Source organism: Ochotona princeps, chromosome 6, assembly GCF_030435755.1.
Source record: "Ochotona princeps isolate mOchPri1 chromosome 6, mOchPri1.hap1, whole genome shotgun sequence".
NCBI lineage: Eukaryota > Metazoa > Chordata > Mammalia > Lagomorpha > Ochotonidae > Ochotona > Ochotona princeps.
This window is the reverse complement of record NC_080837.1, coordinates 7,939,596-7,960,831: the sequence shown is the minus strand read 5'-3', so window position 1 is coordinate 7,960,831 and position 21,236 is coordinate 7,939,596. Positions and strand designations below refer to the sequence as shown.

At 45.6% G+C, this 21,236-nt stretch overlaps 2 protein-coding genes across 3 annotated transcripts in view; one reads left to right on the top strand and one right to left on the bottom strand.

Annotated features, from left to right (window-relative positions):
• EFL1 (elongation factor like GTPase 1) overlaps nt 1-3,259 on the bottom strand; it is a 118,851-nt gene extending 115,592 nt beyond the window's left edge. The window contains exons 1-2 of one of the 2 annotated variants that reach the window (XM_058665541.1): nt 3,139-3,259; nt 2,380-2,483 (exon numbers count right to left, since the gene is read on the bottom strand). In XM_058665541.1, coding sequence (XP_058521524.1) covers nt 2,380-2,470 — 91 coding nt within the window. In that variant the 5' untranslated portion in view covers nt 2,471-2,483; nt 3,139-3,259. Of the gene's footprint in view, nt 1-2,379; nt 2,490-3,138 lie in introns of both variants that reach the window. The other variant, XM_058665540.1, reaches the window with a different exon arrangement.
• A 42-nt stretch (nt 3,260-3,301) lies between these two features.
• SAXO2 (stabilizer of axonemal microtubules 2) lies at nt 3,302-20,030 on the top strand. The gene is made up of 4 exons (XM_036495546.2): nt 3,302-3,458; nt 8,335-8,514; nt 10,921-11,123; nt 19,026-20,030. The coding sequence occupies exons 1-4, from the start codon at nt 3,421-3,423 to the stop codon at nt 19,967-19,969; spliced, it is 1,365 nt and encodes a 454-aa protein (XP_036351439.2). The 5' UTR covers nt 3,302-3,420; the 3' UTR covers nt 19,970-20,030.
• The last annotated feature ends 1,206 nt before the right edge of the window (nt 20,031-21,236 follow it).

Below are 21,236 nucleotides of genomic sequence, written 5' to 3'. Positions count from 1 at the left end.
GGGTTAGGAGGGAGGGAGAAAGAGAGATACAGAGAGAACTTCCACCTGCTGGTTCACTCCCCAAATGGCCACAATGGCTGGGTCTGGGTAATGTCAAAGCCAGGAGTTCTACCTGAGTCTCCTACACAGGTGCCAGGGACCTGACACTTAAGCCATCTCCCACTACTCCCTCAGACAAACGAGTAGGGAGCTGGATGGCAAGTGGGGCAGCCACAGCAGGAACCAGGGCACACGTGGGATGCCAGCGCTGCAGGCAGCAGCTTAAACTGTTGCACCTTAACGCTGGCCCCTCATTTTTCTAATAGACTATGTGACGTCACTGTGCTTTATTTTTAGCACCTGATGGCTTCCTATTGCCTAATAAAAGACACTAATGATCGTTTTCAGGATGAGGCATCTTACTTCTGGCTAAGGGCCTCCCATTATGCTCACCCATAACCCTACCCCCTGCAATGCCTTCACCCTGTTGGATACAGCTGCCGCACAGTGACACTCAAGGAGGAAGGAGAATTTGAAAACCAGGGGGGCGGGGGGCGGCTGCAAGTCAGGTAGCCCAACACCAGAGCCCAGCTGGTGCTCAGCCTGCACAGAGAGCTCTGGGACGTGGGACCCCAGCTGCCTGCTCCCCTTCAGGATGCCACCACGTCTTACATCACTCTTTCATTCCAATCCCTTTGCAAGGAGAGTGAGACCTCCATCAAAAGCGCACACTTCCGACACTGGCCCTCCCTGCCCTCCCAGAGGGAGGGTCCCCAGACACAATTACTTCCTTCTCCTCTCCTGCACATGTTCCTACACAGATATCTGTCCACATCTGTCATCCCCAGCCCCTGGAAGGGTCATCTCTAAAATTATGTTATTGGGGCCACGTGCCATAGCCTAGCACCTAAAGTCCTTGCCTTGCACACACCAAGATTCCATATAGGTACCAGTTCTAACCAGAGCAGCCCCGCTTCCCATCCAGCTCCCTGCTTGTGGCCTGGGAAAGCAGTTGAGGATGGCCCAAAGCCTTGGGACCCTGCATCTGCTTGGGAGACCAGGAAGAGGCTCTGGGCTCTAGCTCAGCTCAGCACTGGCCGCTGCGGTCACTTAGGGAGTGAAGCATTGGGCAGAAGGTCTTTTCCTCTGTCTCTCCTTTCTGTAAATCTGACTTTTCAATAAAATAAATAAATCTTAAAAAAAATAATAAATAAAATTATATTATCCACCCCTGGCTTCCCATAGAGAAGACCATGTTTTCTCACACATGTCTAATTTGGTCATACATTACCCCTAACACCCACCAAACAGCTGATGGTTGCTTCACTCATACATTTTTACCTCCTGATGTACACAGTTAAGTACCTTGAACTTGATCGATTTCAATAGAAATCTGATACATTCAACTGGGTCCCCTAACAGAGTCTCTAAGAGTGTGTGCAGACCACAGATGTACTACAAAGCAAGTCATTTAAAGTTGTTTGGAAGGACAGGCCTACGGTCCAGTGATTAAACTTGCATCTCCTATCATACGCCCTGTTTCCAGCTCCTGGTTCATTTCCTGCTAATGCAGCAGTGACGACACAAGCGGCTGAGTTCTTGCTACCCAGGGCAGAGACCTGGATGGAATTCCTAGCTCCTCGCATCTGCCCCTGGCGACCTGGATGGAATTCCCAGCTCCTCGCATCTGCCCCTGGCCTTGGGCTGGCATCACGGAATGAGTCAGCAGATGGAAATTCTACCTCTCTCAAAAAATTATATTATGATTTAATAAAAAAGAAAAGAAAAGAAAAAAAACAGCAACGGGGCCTGTGTGGTGGCACCGAGGGTCAAGCTGCCACCTGCATGCGACACCAGCATCCCATATGGGATCCAGCTTGTGTCTCATCTGGCCCATTTCAATCTAGCTCCCAGTCAATGACTTGGGAAAAGCACCAAAAGATAGCGCAAGGGACTGGGGCTTCCTGTCACCCATATGGGAGACCCACAAGAAGCTCCCGACTCCTGGCTCTGGCCTGACCTACCCAGGTTGTTGTGGCCATTTGGGGAGTACACCACCAGATGCAAGATCTCACCGTCTAACTCTAACTTTCCAATAGATACAACTCTTTTTTAAAAAAATGAATAAATAAAAAATAAATCAGAAACCAATCCCCACTGTAACAAACACTCAAGCTCCGGATTAAACAATGTGACTGACAGCTTACAAGACTGAAAATCACATTCAATTCAAAAGCTTTACCGCAAGCTTCTCTGACATCACAGCGGCAAAACAGAGCTTTCAAAGTTTAAGGATTCACTTCTTGGCAAGCATCACACCCAACTAACCCCCAGCTTCACTGAGCCGGGCCGTGACACATCTCTTCTGTCACTGAAAGCAAGCTGACAAAGGACTCTTACCATGGTCGACATGCGCCAAAACACAGATGTTCCTGATGTTGGCAGTGTTTTTCTGGAGTTGGATCATCTTCTCCAAACTATTGAGCACCATGGTTACTTCCGGCCTGTGATTAAACATTAAAAGTGCATTAGGAAAGCCAGGGTGGGGTTGGAGGGGTGCAGGAAGAGACTAAAGGTGGGGGCAACGCTGACAGCCCACGAGGCACCGCAGGTCCTGTAAACTAACAAACCAAGAGACACTGAGGGATGGGACGCAGACAGCCGGGCCCAAGGGAGGCGAGAGCAAGGACGCTTGCACTTGCTGGCCTTCCGGGTCCGACGGCCAGGATGAATCACGCAGGGAGCGCAGGGGACCTGGGACGCACAAGGGGAGCCAACTTCTCCAGGCAGGACGGCTGTGCGCCAAGTTGGCATCTCTGCCCCTCTTTTCCACAACCCTTTCTTCAAGCCCACCCGAGAAGACACCTGTCCCGACCCAGGATAACTTGAATAAAGTTTTGAGGGCACGTGCTGATCTGCCCCGCAGGTGCACTGAGGGTCTTTCACTCCTTTCCAAATTAAAAGCAAATAGGGGAGAACCTCAAAGGTACGTACACTCCTGGTCCACGGGCTGGGGTCCACGAACTGGGGGAGCCCCGGCCGCTCCCCATCTAGGTGCGCCCCCAACGTGAAGCCCCGGACAGGCAAGCCGGGTCCCCACAGCACGGTCTCCAGCAGGGCCGAGGAGCACACCAACCCCTCGCGGACGATCGTACTCACCGTGTCCCCGCCGCCCTGGCCAGCCGCACCCGACTCTCACAGCCCGACCCCAACACGCGCGTCCCAAGGGCTCCCCGAGTCCCAAACACCCGCGAGCCGGCAGAGGGGGCGGAGCGAGCCGACGCGCAACCTCTGACCCGCGCGCGCCTCTGACGCCGCCGGAAGCGGGCGCCGCGTCCGTCACCAGGGAAACGCCGCGGTTGTCTCCATTACGGCTGAGGCGTTGCGGAAGCTGGCCCGGGCCAAGGCGAGTTGGAGGAAGAGGTCTTGCGAGCCGAAAGCATGCGGAGCTGGTGTCTGTGTCAGATTTGCACCTGCGGGTAAGGAGCCGCCGGCGTGGGGGCGAGCCGGGGCCTAGTGGACATAGCCTCTCCCACCCCGCAGGTGCAAGGACTAGGAGCGCGCCCAGATTTCTTCCTCGCACCTGCTGGCTGGAGCAGGGAAGTGTTTTTTGTTGGCCAGGGAGAGAATATAGTGTTTGTCAGTGGCCAGGGTTCAAGCTGGACCGGGGTGGGATCTGATCAGACCGGGAGAAGAAAAAGGAAAGCATTACCAAGAATGGCGCCTAGTCCTCAGTTTGCGATTCCTGTTGGACTGCTAATAAGTTCGGTTTGCCATCCTGGGAGCCAGACTGCATTCCTACACCCGGCCAGGCTGCACACCTGCGAAGATTTGCCTTGAAGCCCAGCCTGCGGCCCTGTGAGTGCTCCCTGACAACCGCGGAATGCCACCTGTAAACACAGATGCCTTTCTCGGGTCATGAGCTCATTGTTTGCTAAAGAAGCAGGGGCATGCAGGCCCTTCCTGGGAAGGTATATCAGAAAGGTGTATGGAAAGTGGAATGAACGTATAAGTTCGTTTTGATGAAAAAAATAAATAGAAACAACTTTGAAGTTCATGCATTGGTTTTTCAAACGATGCATTTCTCTTGGACTGTTGGACGGGCCCCTCGCGTTTGGAATCGCCTTCAAGGACAGCACTGCTAGAAAGTGGTCTTAATAAACCTGCTTTGCAACTAGAGGTGGGCAAAAAGTGAAATTGTTTTCTGGGGTGCGAATCTGCAAACCCTGGTGTACAAGATCAATTAACCTGTTCTTAATCTGTAACCAGCTTGAGCTCCTTTAACAGGAAGCAGTGGGGAATCAGTTGGCTTTCTGTTAGTGACTCCCTTTTCCTTAATTAGTTTAGTAGTCCAAGGATTTAAGGTGTTTTCTTTTTCTTTTTTTTACACTTAAAATATTTTATTTTGTTTTATGACATAGTTCCATAGGTTCTGGGGTTGCCGGTGCCTTCCCCAAGGTCCCTCCCCCCATGGAGTTCCCCTCTAGTTTGACAATGGATGTCCTTCATGAACAGTCACAAGTCCATCATGCTGTGATTGAAGTGTTTCCCGACAATGTAGGCATAGACATTGTCAGAGAGTCCATCATCTTACTGTTGGGATAGTTTCAGTTCTTCTACTGGGAGTCCATCTTTGGTCCGTATGCACAGAGACACACAGCACTCTGTCTCCATATCTGAACATATGTTTCTGCTAAACTCCATTATATATCCTCTAAAACGGTCCACAACAGGGTGAAAATAATAAATTTTTCATCAACATGAAGTTAACAAACGTGCTACAAAAATAAAAACGCAAAATGGGAATTGAAAACTTCCTTGTAGGAATAGATGCTAGTGCGTGACCCTTGTGGCACTGAAGGAAGTGTAATTACAAATTAGATCTTCATTACCCATGATGTGTAGCAAAACAGTGTGGAAATGGACGTTTGGAAGAAGCGTTGCTGCTGGGCTTGGAAAGCTGCCACCGTGCTGACAGCAGCCACGGAAGTGCCCCTTCCTGAAGTTCATGTACTAACCTCAAGAGGGATGCCTTTGCTGCCTTCAGGCTTATGCTCTGCGTACCCACATCACTGGCAAAGTCAGGAGCTAGTAGAGTGTCCCTTTTAAGATGTGGTCACCTCCTGAGACACAGACCGAGACTAGAACAAAGACCCTCCCCCGCCAGCCAAGCCACCTTGAGTAAGTGGAAAGCACCTGCTTGAAAGAAAGAGGGGGTTACCATGGAAGGAAGTCCTTGGGATTTCAGTAAAGAGCCTCTCCCAGCAGGAACCACACATAACCTTGACTTCCATGAGTTATTTTTGACCTGACTTGGACACTGGGTGAAGTTTCTATTTCAGGATTTTTTTTTTTTTGACACTATGTAACAATAGTTTCAATCATCTCTTAACATTTTCCCCCTCTATAAGTTATATATACAAATTTTCATGTAAATTAAACTGTAATGGAGTATTAAAAAAAAAAAGTTGGGAGTGCCCAGGTGAGTGGGGAGGAATAAGGCTTTGTAACAATCCACTTTGTTCGAAAACCCTTGGGTGGAAAAGAATGGGTGAGCTTTGAGGAAGGCAGGAGGGAGAAGGATGTAGAACAGGAAAGAAGGTGGCGGGGTGGCACTTGTCTGTGAAGGCAACCCATTCACACCTTTCCCAGGAGCCACCAAAGCCCAGAAGAAGTAATCCCATTTAATGGAAGAAAATGGAAAGAAGGTTCATAAACAGATGAGATTTCAACAGATTTAGACAAGAAGGGGTAGTTATAGGGGACACTGGTAGGTAAGAGACACTAAAGGCAAGAAAAAGGAGCCCAGCACAGTAGCCTAGCAGCTAAAGTCCTTGCCTTGCATGTACCAGGATCCCATATGGGTACTGGTTGTGTCCCAGAGGCCCTACTTTCCCTCCAGTTCCCTGCTTATGGCCTGAGAAAGCAGTCAAGAATGTCCCAAAGCCTTGGGACCCTGTAGCCACGTGGGAGACCTGGAAGAATCAGAAGAAAGTCCTGCCTCCTGGCTTTGGATCAACTCAGCTCCAGCCATTGCGCTCACTTGGGGAGTGGATCAGCGGACAGATCTTCCTCTCTGTCTCTCCTCCTCTCTGTGTATCTGACTTTGCAATTTAAAAAAAAAAAAGCAAGGGAAAGTTCTGCAGTACACACTGGACCGCTCTGTCCAGTGGCGCCTCAATAGCCACTGTAGCATAAAGATACAGTATCCTGGATTTTCCATTTTTCCAAAATCAGGTGGCAGTGGGGGGTGGGATGATGGTTTAGTTGTGTTGAAGAACAAAACCTGAACAAACAGTGGAATGTGAAAGGAAGTGGAAAATCTTGAGTGGATTTCTTCCATCAGATTACAAAGTGGGAAAGTCAAGGGAGCAGTGTCTGGGAGTTAATGGCCTCGTTGTGCAAAGCCAAATGAGCAGGAAGACTGTTTAAAGTTGGTGAACTAAAATAAATAAATAAATAAACAAAGCTTTTTCATAGTTTTGCTGAAAGATACATATACAGCCAACTTACAATAAGGAGAGAGATCTTTTCCAGCCAGATCTTCGCTCAGAATGGCACACTACCCAAAATCTCAGCCTTCCTGCCCACCTCACACACTGTCCTCACACACTGTCCCCACTTCCTGGCTTCGTTTTTTTTTTTTTTTTTTTTTTCTCTGTGCTGTGCTTATGTCACAGTGTGGATTTCTGATACACTTGTCACTGGCTTCCCGCCAGCCCCACCGCGACCCTCCCTCACTTAGCACCTGCTGAAGGAGTGAGCTTACCAGACAACCCGAAGAGGTCCAAGTGAAACACTGTGTTGAGAGTGAAAGGGTGGCCGTTTAAGTAAACAGATCAAGATGCTCATAAACGAACCTCACAGATGTGGCTCCCAGCAAAGATAAGAAGAAAGAAGTTGCTGCTGTGGGGGAACCGGAAATGTGGAGACAGGCGATGTCTTCTTTCTTTTTACAATTGTTCCACACTGTGGGGTTTGTTAACTCTGCATTGCTGGAGAGTAAAATCAATGACAGCTGTGGGAGTTCTGAATTCTGTAACTTCGTGCAGCTCTTTAAGAAGCGGTGTGTACCTGTTATACGGAACCCAGGACCCCTGCCTGTTGCTAGTTCTGGAACATGTGCACTGCCCCACAGGTTTACTAGAGTGGCCTAAGACACCCCCTCTTCACAATTGCTTGTACTAGTTGTTCATGCTGGCCCAGCAACCTCCAAAAACCTGGCCTCTTTTCTTCCAGTGGATTTGCTTGGTCCAGATACAATTCATGGTTCTGCTTCACCTGCAGAGCCGGTACCTCTCTTCCGGAATTTGCTTTACCGGGTGTACCATTCCACCACCCGTCTTTGCACAGTTGTCGGTCTCGCCGTCTTCCAGCAGCCGCATCATTCTCAACAACAGCAGCTTCTCAGTTTGTTCAGGGATTTTAGCTACCGGCAGCATAAACAGCCACCTGTTTCTGTTAGTTTAGGCAAAATGGAATTTATTAAGGAGTATATATAGTTCAGTTGGAGCAAAAGCAAAAGCCATTTTCAAAATAAGCTTCCAGGAAATAGTCCCAGAAATCTGGCCACGGAGCTGGACTGCCAAGGGAGCCCCTATCTCGGCCACAATCAGAAAACTGCAATACAGTCGTTAAGTTCCAGAACTCACTCAACTTCTGCCAAGGTCAGGAGGCTGCCAGACCACCTTGCAAATAAGCCTAGCAGCCGCTGCCTCCAGACTCCTGTGCTTGCAACCACAGTCGATGCACACAGGACGGCCATTGCACACTACCTCTGCGTCACTCTGTTCCAAATCAAAGTCTCCTGGGACTATCTAACAGGCAAAATCTAAATCGCACATGGACCCTGTCTGCAAGGGGTCTGGGAACTTCATCTGGTAGCTCTTGAGCCTCTGTGCTCCAATAGGTCAATCAGATGAGAGGGAAACCAGAACTTCCACCACAGAAGGGGTCACTGTAATATAATTGTTGTTTCTGAAAATACCGCTGCGGAAGAAACGCTTTCCTGGGTGTTGGTAAAGCTGCCCGACCAGGTCATATGCCACCTGGGGAGCGCATGACCAGTGTTGGGTCGCCTGGTTCTTGTTTCAGCACCTCTCCTGATGCCAACTTCTTGTTTATTCTCCCATTGCGAGGCAGCTGGTGACGGCCCAAGTAGTTGATTCCCTGCCACACACATAGGAAAGTGGCTCAATATCTCTCTGTATCTTCCTCTTTACCTTTCAAAAATGAAACAAAAAAAAATTAAAAACGAAACAGATTCTGAATGTATTAGAAGGCTTTGATTAAAATGCAATGACTATAGACTATTTTTGAATGTTAAGTAATCTTTCAGTTTCTTCATTTGCACAGGCGGCACCATTGCCCACATGGAACTACACGGATTTATGAAAACTCTGGCGTATTCTGCCCCACAACTGAATATTTGGAGAACTATGCTATGCATGGCAGTGTCCCTCCACGTCAGAGTCTTAAACCCAAGCAGGAATTCCAAGCATGCCGTGAGAAAATGGAAGGAATAACTACGTTTAAGTAAATATCGAACAGTTATTTGTTTTACTTCTTTTCCTCCCAACTCTTCTGCTCTAAAAGTTTACCAGTGTTTCAACTGAAACAAGCTGCTTGATTGAAGTTGAATCCACCCTCAAGAAGCAAGGAAGTAGTTAAGTCACAACTTGGGGAAAACAGAAAACAAAAAGGAAAGATGAGAATTGAATTCAGTTGAAGAAGAGTGAGAAAAAAAAATGGGGAAAAGTTCTTTTTTTATTTTTAGCCTCCTAAAAATATCTCCGACTCAATCGGTCTTCCACCCTCACGCACTGGAGGGACCCAGGGACGTCCTGATCACTGTCTGCCGCAGTAGCTCTTGCTTCTCTGCTCTGTTCTCCATAATTTAGTCTGCCAAGATGGTCTTTTTAGGATGCAAATCTATTCCTGCTGCCTGCTTACTTCAAAAATGCGGGTTTAGGAACATAACTGAAGCAATTGGAGTGAGCTGTTCTGAAAGCTTTGGGTATGATGATGGGGAAAACGCGGTGGGTCTGAGAGCGGCTTAGAAGGCAAAGCCGATAGGGGTTGTTAAGATAGACTAGCCATGAGGGGGACTCAGGCATAAAGCAGGAGACCCAGATTTCTGTGCTCTGCTAAAATATGGATCTGCAAAAAGGGCCAGATTGTTGATGGAGTGGCTCACTCACGTGATCCAAGGCATTTTGAGTTTGGAGGTGCTGATGAATGTTCAAGAGCTCTTTGTAGGCTCCAGTATGGAGCTTCTGAGATGTGAGAGTCACTCCCAGGGAGGCAGAATGAAGTGTGAGAGCAGAGTTCCTAGAGCAAACACTGGATAAGGACCGGAGCATGCATGGGAAGGTAAGGGGAGACAGTGAGGAAGGCAGGGAGAGAGAATCTGATGGAAAGGAAGTGGGGGCTCCTGTCCATGACTGCTGGAGAAGCTGAGTCAGACGAGGGTGGGTGGCATCCTACAGATGCCCCTGTGCACCTGACAGCTGTGTTAGGGAAGAGGCCACGGAGGAAATCAGATGGACACGGGTTGTAGAGGTTGGCTGGAGCAGGTAAGAACATCAAACCAACCAATCCAAGAAGGTAGGTTGTGAATAGAAGCGATTGGGTGAGTTTTTATTTTATAATTGGAGTTTTCCAGCTCAGGCAGTCAATTCTGACTTATTAGGACTTAATCATAAATCAGTGATACAGCCAATAGGGTCCAGAAGAAAAAGTGACCTGTGGAAATTTCCAGTAATAACAGTAGCAGTGCCCATAATACTCTTACCATAAACCAAGTACTCTTCCAAGCATATACTCATATGAATGTATCTGTAAAATAACAGATGATCTGAAATGGAGTAGCTAAGTTGTTCAAAGTCATGCAGCTACTGAATGCCAGAGCCAGGCTCCGGAACCAGGCAGCGCTATCGGTCTGGGGCTAGAATCTCTGCCATTCCAGCAGACCATGTTGGCAGCCCCCCTCTCTATCTCAGAAGGTTCCATGATGCCCCGGGTGGCTGATTTATCCTCTGGCTCTCATCCATGGCAAAGACTTCTGTGAGATGCAGAGATGAATCAGAGTCAACATCCATACCACGATGTGATTTATGACTTAAAAGTGGGGTTACTGATCTTGTGACAATAAACAGGAAGGCGGCATTGTTCAATGAGAATACAATAGGCCAGATAATTTACTATAATCCTTAGGTGTAGGATTCAGAGGAATTTTCACAAAGTAAAATCAGGGAGGTAACTACAGCTCTGAAAATTTACAGTTTCATCAAGACTGTCATCAAAGATTGTCTTCCAGGTCACACAAATTCAATTACTTGAAGATTTTATTTATTTATTTTATTTATTCAACATCAAAATAATAGAAAATCTATTGTAGTGATGTTTTTTAAAGACTAGATTTTTATTTACTTTTCTCAAGCTATTTATTTACTGGATAGGACCTTTCAGAGGAAATTCACTTGAGGAGTTTTTGTTGGGTTTTTTTAAAAATATTCACTTATTTATTTTTATTTGAAAGGCAGATTTACATAGAGAAGGTGAGACAGAGAAGTCTTCCATCCAATAGTTCACTCCCCTAATGGCCACCGTAACAGGAGTGGAGCTGATCCAAAGCCAGGAGCCTGGAGCTTCTTGCAGGTTTCCCACACAGGGACTTGGGCCATCTTCCACTGCTTTCCCAGGTTCTAAACGGGCAGTTGCAGAAGAAGTGGAGCACCCAGATCACGATCTGGCACCCTTCCAGGAGGCTGGTGCCACAGGCAGAAGCAGCCCATTACACCATGGTGCTGCCCCCTACTTGGTTTCTGAAATTAACTTTTTAACTATCACCATTAGAGTCTGGAAGTTTTCAGTATTGCATTAAAATAGTTGGAAATAAAAGAACCTGTGAGTCTTACGTTTTGAATTTATGTGTTTCAGATCGGATTACCGTCCTTATGAAGTAGTCACACAGCCTCGCCGCGTGCCAGAAGAGTATAAACCCAAACCAGGCAAGATCGATCTTGGTACCACCTATAAGCGGGACTTTAATTCTTACAAAGTGCAGCCTGTGGCGATAGTCCAGCCTCGGGAGAGAAAACAAGTGGAAAAAGGAAAGCTGGACACGCTCCCAACCTATAAAGGTAACTTGCCATTTCAAAAGCAAAGGAGCCAAAATGCCACACTTTATTTCCTGCTTCCACATCCAATACCAAATCAAAGTTTTAGTGCCTTGCCAGAGTTAGCTGTGACGGCAGAGGAAAGAACATTTGTCTCTGGTCAAAAGAACATTTTACAATCAATTTTCATTTGCTTCATAGGAAGTTAAAAAAAACCCTGATTCTTTTCTAAATTCAGCCACTTAGTTTTCTAGATCTCAAAACACAAGTATATTTCAAAAGAATAACAACAAAAAGTAAGCGTTAGTGTCGTATCTGTTACTTTGGGTTAGCATTGTTCCTTTCTTCCTGTCCTAGAATGAGTTGGAACTCTACCAGAAGTCCTGACCTCTTTGAGAAAGTCAAACAAACAAAGTTCTGAACCAACCTATGCAGCAAGAACGTTAGCAGATGGAGAGCCAGATGATTGCTCTCATATCGAGCGAGGCCAGAGGGGAGCATCACGTGCCTCTGTCGGTGGGATGGGCTTCTCTGCCCTTTGGCAGACGGAGCTGGATGGCCGCGTAGGGGCCTGCTCTTCTGAGACGTCCAGCGTAGGAGGAACCATCAGAATACCTCTCCCCTGCCGGCCACTGACTTAGAGGAAGAGTTTTTAGGCAATGCATAATGGATTTTTCTTTCCAAAAGAAGAGTTTCTAAAATCCTGCCTGATTTTAAAATACTCTATTACTTGTGGGGCAGAGGATCTTAATTTTTTTTTCTTAACTATTTTGATCTCCAATATTATCTCTACATTTTCTTTTCCTATTAATGTAATTGCATTTATAGGTTATGAGCTTTGCATTAGTCTATGTGAGGTGGCTGGTTGGATGTGTGAGAGTGACAGCATCCACAGAGTAAGATTCAAACTTTAATTAGGTATTAGATGAACACCTATTTTTCCCCTTAAATTTCGCCGTTGTTAGTCAATGGACTGAGTGTGTGCTATCCATACAAGCTCACTTATTGAAGAGGTCAGGAGTAGTGCTTTTCCTTATGCTACAATTATGTAAGATGATAACAAAAAATCCAATTATAAGACTATACACATAGTAAACATCACCAAATACAGGATATAGGAATTGCTAGGATCTTGAAACGCATAAAAGTCAATTTACTATAAAGTTTGACATAAAAGATAATGAGAATGACTGATGCTAATTCGTTTAAATTACTTCATTTGTATACCATAATAAGATTTTCCCCTTAACAAGAATCAATATTAAACTGACCATGGAAGTATTCACATACGGCACACACACGTTATTCCTGTGGATTCCCATCATTCATGGCTGAGGAATTCTGGGCGCCCTCTGGTGGTCACACTCCTAAAATGTCCTAGTGAAGAAAGGCTAACATTTGGAATTTCCAGCTTTGTATGTATGTGCCAGTAGAACTATGATTTCATTTTTGCGTGTGACTGTACTGCTGGTCCCCACAGTTGTATTGTCTGAACTCTCAATAGGGAGAGGCTTTTTATTTTACTGTTGTCTAAAAGTTAGTGGACAGAGGAAAAGCAAAAATGGAATATGATTATGAAAAACATCCTGCAATCCAGTCAGCAAGGCAGCATTTAGATTCTGGAGATGTGAGATGTGGTTCTATGTAATAAAAGGCAGATGCAATTCAACAGAAACGTCCTTAGTAGCTGCAGCTAAAAAATGCAAGGATATTAAAATTTACATAATTCAATAGCTTGATATTCAATTTAAGAAATATGTCCTAGGGGCTAACCTGCTCCGTATTAGCCATGCTAAAGAGTACAGAAGTCTGGATTGTAGCATGATTTATAAACTATAATTTGTAACCACAGAGATAAAAGATCCACACGTTGAAAGCCATGAAATAGTGAAAGTAACTGAAGAGGAAACAAACATCTGGAAAATTATCTTGTGCTCATTGATTGAAAGAATTGACACTGTTCGAAAGAACGTGCCTCTAAAAGCACTCCAAGCTCAGCACATCCTATGAAGGTTGCAACAGCAAGAACAATTCTAAAATCTGTAGAGAACAAAGTTGGACACATCATACTTCCTCATTTCAAATTATCTTACAAAGCTAGAGTAATCAGAATAGTATGGTACAACTGGAATATGAACTTCTGGAAGGACCAGCAGAGCAAAGCACAGTGCCCTGAAGGATGCACAAGCCTACCGTCAATTAATTTTTACCCAACGTACCAAAAATACACAATGGAGAAGTTTAATAAATGGGGTTGTAAAGGCTGAATAAAACTTGACCCTCATACATCATATACCCAAATCAACCCAAAATGCATTAGAGACTTAGATATAAAGCCTAAAATCGAAAAACCCTTGAAGAAAATACGGCAATATCCCTTGAATTTTACAATAACTTGCTTTTTTCCAAATTTTACCACAAGCACAGGCAACAAAAACAAAAATGAACAGTTGGGGTTACATCAAGGTAAAAAGCTTCCTGTACAACAAGCAAATGTCAAAATGGAAGAGAACAGATTAGGAAAAAATATTGAAAACCATGCATCAACCACAGGAATAATATCCAAAATGCTTAAAGAACTAACACAACTGATATTTTATTTTAGAAATAAAATTATAGTTAAAGTGCTAATAGGGTAATAATGGAATATATATCCTTTATTAATTCAAAAAGGAAATAAGGGTGTGGGATAAATATGAAAAAAAATAAAAACAAATAGCATAGACAACTTAGGCTAACTCATTTATTACATTAAATGTAAATGAATAGTCCATTAAAACTCAAAGATTAATCTTTCATATACTGAAAATATTCTAAAAAGCTTTTGCTGGTAATTTATAACCTAGAAAAATGAGTAATTTTAAAAAAAAAACAAAATTTATAAAACTGAAGAAGGAAGTAAAAGCCGAAATAGTCCTGTATCTGCTCAAGAAATTGGATTTGCAAAGTTGTAAGTGTAATTTGGAATTGTTAACCATAAAGAAAAGTCCAGAATGTTTGTGTTGTGTGTTGGATCCTGGAGACAGTATGCCATCAGTCTTAACAGCAAGAGAACGGCCAATCTACACAGTTGTGATTGTGAGTGTTCATGAACCTTTCAGAAAGCCAAGATCGCTGCTCAACAATTAGCCCAAAATCTAAGGGGAAAAACAAAAACAAAATAAACAAATCAACAAAACAAAACCACTGCTTCCAAACTGATGCAGGATGCAAGCAGTTTCCCTGGAAGCAGCTTGTACAGACATGATTAAAAAAAAAAATCCATGTACATTGTTACATTGTTAACAAATTGTTGAAAACTGAATGTGGGATACTGGGGGAATATAGAAGTTTTGAGAGCTTCAGACATAAGCACACACAAACACAGGCTCTGATAATCATCAGAAGGCCTGAAAGAATCTTTAGGGATGCAGGTGTGTGGTTTCAGGAAAGACTGTTGGGAGGAAGGACAGGGAGCTCTCACCTCCAGGACGAAAGCACTGAGGCTCTGTGGGGGGACACCCCACTCCGTCCCTCCCAGCGAGCCAGGGAGGAAACCTCTCAACAGGAAGGAGAAACGGGAAGTTGTCCTGGTACCAGCCCTCCAGGGAAGGGACAGGAGCACTGAGAGGGCTTTTCCCTTGAGACCTGAGGGCACAGGGCCTGCCTGACTGATGCTTGACCAGGCCAACATGGGAAGTGCGCATACACGCACACACACACACACTGGATCACTAAGCATCAGTCACTGTGACAGCTCTGAGATACAGGTACAAGGGAAAGACCTGAACCTGAGGGTGGAGCAGAAGCGGATAAAAACAACCCATGCAAACCAGCCCACCCCGCAGCGAAAGATAATGCCAGAAGGGTTTGAAGCTGAAGGGGGCACGGAAACCAGGAAGAACAACAACAAAACCCAAATCCTTAATCCCGTTCACTCAAGACCTGTCAGAAGAAGCACGTCCACTTCTTAATATAAATATTATCTGTTATTATCTTTGCTGCATACTTCGTCTTTCAAACTCCAACTGTAATTCTACAAAGAAGAGAAAGGAAGAAAATGAGAAGGGAAGGATGAAAGGAATTCTTTTAAAAATAGGATTTACCAAAGCTAACTCGAGGAGAAATGAAACATCAAAATAGTCCTATAATCTGTCCAAGAAATTCATTCTAGGGAGTTGTAGGTGTGTTTTTAAAAATGTTACCATAAAGGAAAGATCAAATCAAAACCTGGTCAGAAATGACCTGGAGTTTGGAACTATCACCTCGGGGGTCTTCTGTCCAGCAGGTCCCGAGGCCACCAACGGGTGAGGCGACAGTGCTCTTCACAGCAGAAACACTGGGTGCAAACTGGTGGTGAAGAATGTTGCTCTGCCTGAGAGAAGCCACAAGCCTATATAGGAGAAGGGGGCAGGCAGAAGGGCGGTCCCAACAATACTGCCCGCCAACAACAACATTATGATTGGTTAACAGCTGTGTCTATCTCTCTGGACCCTCCAATGAAGTTAAAGTTCAGGAAACACAGGAAATTGTATCTCAGGGCAGACTGGTTACCCGCTGAGAAACAGGATGAATGTAACACTATCAAGGTACTATTTTGAAAAAGTAAAGAAGGAAGGGAGGAAGGGACTTACAGCGGGAAGGATGAAGGAAGAAGGGCAGTATGTAGGTGAAGAGACCAAAGCAAAACCAGGTTTTGAAATCACCTGGAAAAAAAATTAACAAAAAACAAATAAATTGAAAAAGAAATAAAAAACGAAAAAGATAAAAAAAAAAAAAACAATCACCTGAAAAATGATGAATCATATTAAATGTTATAATGGAAACAAGACATGACCATGTAGAGTTCAGCAAAGAAATGGAAACTATAGAAGCCAGAATGGTAAGTACTACAAATAAAAAGAAACACAGTAATCAAGATAAGGAATTCCTTTCATGGACACATCGTAACCATGTGGAAACAGATGAGCAAACTTGATCTAAGTCCATAGAAATTGATAACCTGGGCCTGGTGTGGTAGTCTAGTGACTAAATCCTTGCCTTGCCACGGCCAGGATCCCATATGGGCACCGGTTCATGTCCTGCCTACTCCGCTTGCGACCAGCTCCTTGCCTGTGGCCTGGGACCCTGCACCCGCATGGGAGACCCCAAAGAAGCTCCTGGCTCCTGGCTTCAGATCAGCTCAGCCCTGGCCATTGCAGCCACTTGGGGAGTGAATCAACAGATGGAAGATCTTTCTCTCTGTCCCTCCTCTCTGTATATCTAAGTTTTCAGTAAAAATCAGTAAAATCTTTAAAAACAAATAAATTGACTAACCCAAGGTTAGTCAATGAGAAAGAAAAATAGAGAGCAAGGCAGAGTGTTACAAGCTGTGACAGTGAATGTGGTTGAGGTGTACTGAGTTTTGATTCATCTAAGGCACTTCCAAACACAGATGTCTTGCAGGAGTCCCCATGCAAGCGTTTGGTGTTTGAAGGAAGGCCTGCAGGGGAGATTCCCGTTTGGGAGTCATCCGTTGCTTCTAAGTCTGCAGGAGTAGGTTAGTGGTGTGTAGATGGCAATAATACTCCCCTGGCTGTTTTTAAAACCTGCTTCCAAATCCTCGATACCTCCACACCGCAGGGAGTGCAGGCAGTCGGGACTTCTGTCTTCAGAGAACCTACAGCAGCCCCCTGCGTTGCGGTGAGGGAAATGGGGCTATGGGTGCCAACGGGGAGCCGACCTGCAGCCTCCCCACAGGACAGAGCTGCTCAGAAGAAAGCAGACTTCCTCTCTCAAAGACAGGAGAGCCATGAGAAGACTGGGACGTTGTAAATGTTAGTCATGGCAGTTCTAGAACACAGCAATCCAAGCATCTGTGTTTGGGCATTATCATAGGGAGAAAGTCAGCCTTCTACCACCATCTAGCAGCGACATACATCCTGATGTACACTGTCTCTTAGTCTCCAAAATCTTTTTTGTTTGTTTTAGTCTCCAAACTCCTGTTCCCTTTTCTGAAAGCCGAGGATGGTGTTGGTGGAGGAGAAACATCCATGTCTGTTTTCTCCCGTACGTCTCCCTTCTTTCGGTCTCTCTGGCGGCAAGGGCCGTACCTGTGTGATTGTGTGGAACTGTAGATCTCCCTTGACACCTGTGACTTTCTGTGATTCACTGCAAAAACAGTTTGGGAGTTCTGTGCTTCATTGGCGAAGAACGGCGAGTGTTTTTTGTGATACCTGATGATGAAGAGACCCTGCTGAAGTCGCAGGAAGTGGGAGAAAAGGGAGAGGGAGAACAGCGCCCCCTCCAGCTCTGCAGTCAGCCGCGTGGTCTCTCACACCGCGTCTTCACTCCTCTTCACAAATCTGCCCTGGGGACCAGTGTGCTAGCCAGCAGCTCCCCCTGCCTGTTTATCCATTCTGTTTCTTCTACAAGCCTGCTTTGAGGAGGATTTCAGCGGCCCTCCAACTCTACTTCATACATTCTTTCAGATTCGTCTCTTCCTCCGGAGTATTTGTGGTCAGCTTGAGGTGTGCAAAGGTTAGAGTGCACCAGTTCTAATCCCGGCAGCCCCACTTCCCATCCAGCTCCCTGCTTGTGGCCTGGGAAAGCAGTCGAGGACGGCCCAAAGCCTTGGGACCCTGCACCCATGTGGGAGACCCAGAACAGGTTCCTGGTTCCCGGCTTCGGATCGGCACAGCACCGGCCGTTGCAGTCACTTGGGGAGTGAATCATCAGATGGAAGATCTTCCTCTCTGTCTCTCTTCCTCTCTGTATATCTGACTTTGTAATAAAATCTTTTTTTTTTTTAAAGATTTATTCTCTCGCCAGTCAGTCCCTGCTAGCATCATGAATGTCTTCTCTTGGGCCAGGTTACTGCTCTTATCCAGACACCAGGGAGTTGAGTCCAAAACTCGACCATTTGGTCAGAAATGTCTACGGATGAGGAACTTCTCTCTTTGAAGGAAGTATCCACATAAAGTTGTTCCCATCATAAGCATTTGAAGTTTGACCTTTTCCAGTGCGCATTGCATGGGCAGTATAGTTCAGATTTTCATGCAGTGCCTAGTGTAAAAAAAAAAAAAACCCTCAGTCTTTTATAACTTAATTTTCATACTTCAGAATACATACTTGTGAGTGAAGCCAATTCCATGGTATTTCCCAAGTCACTGCTTTTCTCGTCTAGCAGTGTGACCTGTATGACCTTAAGTGGAAGGTTAACACTGCCCATCTCTGTTCTAGCAAGCTTCACAAAGCAGGCTAAAGGGCAGCAGAAGGAAAAGACAAGTTTATTTTGGTGCACAAAATTTGAAACCCAGGCATCATTTTTCCCCCATAATGTGTATTTCCATGGATTTCCTAAACTTCTAAATGTGTACAACTTTCAGGTTGAAGCCAGGCCACTTTCTCAGATAGTACAAGTAGCCCTCTTCCCTCTGTTAAGCATCTAAAGCTTGCCTAGAATATCTCAATGTTGAACCATTCTGTCCTTGGAGGAGCCCCTCGAAGCAGTCACTTTTTCCCACACATCTGGTTCGTCCCTTGATTATATTTTCAGCCCCGAATTTGATATCTCATCCTGGCACATTATGAGTTGCGATGAGAAACTTCAAGCAGCTCCCCAGAATACAATTACATTCTCCCAAACTCTGCCCTCACCTCCAACACACACAGATGGGTTTGGTTTCCAAGAATTAGCCACCATCAGGCTCAGCTGTGCCACCTCCGGGTGTGTAATTAGATGAGTCTGAAGATGGAAGGGTGTGTGTATTAAAATGCAAAGCTGGGGATAGGAAAGTAAAAGTAAAGCAGAAAGAGCAAAGCTGAAAAGAATCGCAGAAACTTCACACTTGGTCCTGGTTTTCAGCTTCCTAAAGGAAACAAAGGGTGTCTAGCAGTGAGGAGGTCCTGATCTTAGAAGCTGGTGGTTTTCTCTGTCATTTTAAAACTATTTGTTTAATTTTCAAGATGACTATAGAGCCTGGGACATTCAGAAAAGTGAACTCTGTAAACCAGAAGAAGCTTATCATCCCCCTACCGTGAAATTCGGAAACGCAACCACGTTTCAGGATGATTACGTTCCCCAGGAGATGAAACCGAGGCAAAGTTTTAAACCCTCCCCGGTGGTAAGAAGTTCCGCCGCCCCTTTCAATGGCGACACCAGTCACCGCCTGGATTACGTACCTCGTCCGCTGGAATTCAAGTTGGCAAGGCCTGAAGAAGTTTACATGCCGAGTGACCAGCCCTTTGAGGACCTCACAACCCATCGGTGTGACTTTCAGGGCCTTGCTGGTGAGATGGCAAAAATCTGCAAGCCTGCAGACACCAGAGTGACCCAAAAGGCGCAATTCGAAAGCAGCACCGAGTCCCGGGACAGATTCCAGCCGTGGGAAATCCCGCCCCCCAGAGTGAAGCAAGTGGCCCAGTACTCGCCTCCTGCGGGAGTCATGCAGCTGCATAGCACCAGTCACCTCGACTACGTGCCCTATCGGGCCAGCCGTGTGGTCCCCATCCGGCCGATTTCCCATACAAGGAATAACCCTTCTCCTTTCCAAGGGAAAAGCACCACGCAGGAAGATTTTCCAGCCTGGGAGAGTTGCCGTCAAGGACTCATTAAGCAGCAGCAGCAGATCCCCAACCCATCTGGAAAATTTGATGGTTTGAGCACTTTCCGATCTCACTACGTGCCACACGAACTGATTCCAACAGAGAGCTGCAGACCCTTGAACGTGGCCCTGAAGAGTGCCGCTCCCTTTGAGGACGTCACCACGTACTCCGTAGAGTACTCGCCGAAGAAACAAGAAGTCTGCCCAGCTGGCTACCCCTCTCCTCCAGGCTATGTCTTTGAAAACACCAATTCCCAAGGTCACAAATTCTTCCGCAAGGTCATACCCGCTGTGAAGGCCTTCTAGTCATCACAGCACGCAAAAGGAAGTGAACTTGCGAGATGTCAGTTTTCCAAGGGAAAATTCCATTTTCTGGTAGTGAAAAAAAACAATCATGATGGGGCAAATCATTTCTTAGATGTTTAAGCAAGAAAATTATGTTACAGATGTCATTCTGTGTTGATAATTTAAGGTTATGTGTTTCTGAAGGCTGCATAACGAACTTACCATATGAACTGTTTTAATATGCAGCAAACTGTTCAGCCCCTGTCTGTTATTGCTCTTCTGTTTACAAACATGGCAGTTATTTGTTTATTTGCATACCAGGTGTGTTTCATCAAGCAAAGGTGGTCTGTCTGGGATGACACAGGGATTCCACTTTTATAGCAATAGGATCATTTTCTTCATACTTGAGAAAGATCAGTGTGGCCTGCGCCTGTCAAGCTCGGGCTGGTCTTCAAGACTGCCACGCTGCTCTCCCTAACGTTCAAGCCACTAAGGAAAAGCTGCAGTTGGATCCAGCGCCAACAGCACCTGTTTCTGTTTGTGTCACTTGAGGCAAGCAACTCATGTCTTGCGTCTACCCTACAAAACCTCTGTTCTGAGTCTCAGATCCTTTATGCGCAATTTCAGTCCAGCAGGTCAAAGAACAAACGGAAGGCATTGTTTTGTACCTGTTGTCTCCTCTTGAAGTTGGTAGTCATGATCTGACCTGCAGCCTGGATTGCCAAGCCCTCCCAGTTTGCTCTGAGTTTCTGCTTTGTGGTGGATCCTTCTTTGTTTCAGATTTAACCATTTTTAATATTTTCCTCATGTTTGCTGCACATGTAAGCATTTTACATATATGTGCACACATACCGAATGCTAACACAGCATTCATTGGAATATAAGTGAATGCAGGCATTATGGAAAACAGTATGGATATTTCTCTAAAATCTAAAAATAGATCTCCACATATTACCCATCTGTTCCCCTTCTGGGAATATATCCAACAGACCTGAAGCCAGCAGATGAAAGGGATGCCTGTGCTCCCACAGTTGTGGCAGTCCTGTGGCCGAGGTCCTGAGTCAGCCGCAACAGGTGCTTCTGGGAGGAGCCCCGCCCCCTACAGCTTGTCAGGCACCCTGAGAAGTTGCCTCAGAGAATGGAGCACCTGGATTGGGAGTCTATGCAGAACAGGAAACATGTTCTCTCGGGTGGTTTTAAGAAGGCTCTGAAGAAACCTTCGAGATAACCTTGGATGATTCCACACCTAACTGCCATGTCCCGATTCACTGTTCTGAAGTGGAATCAG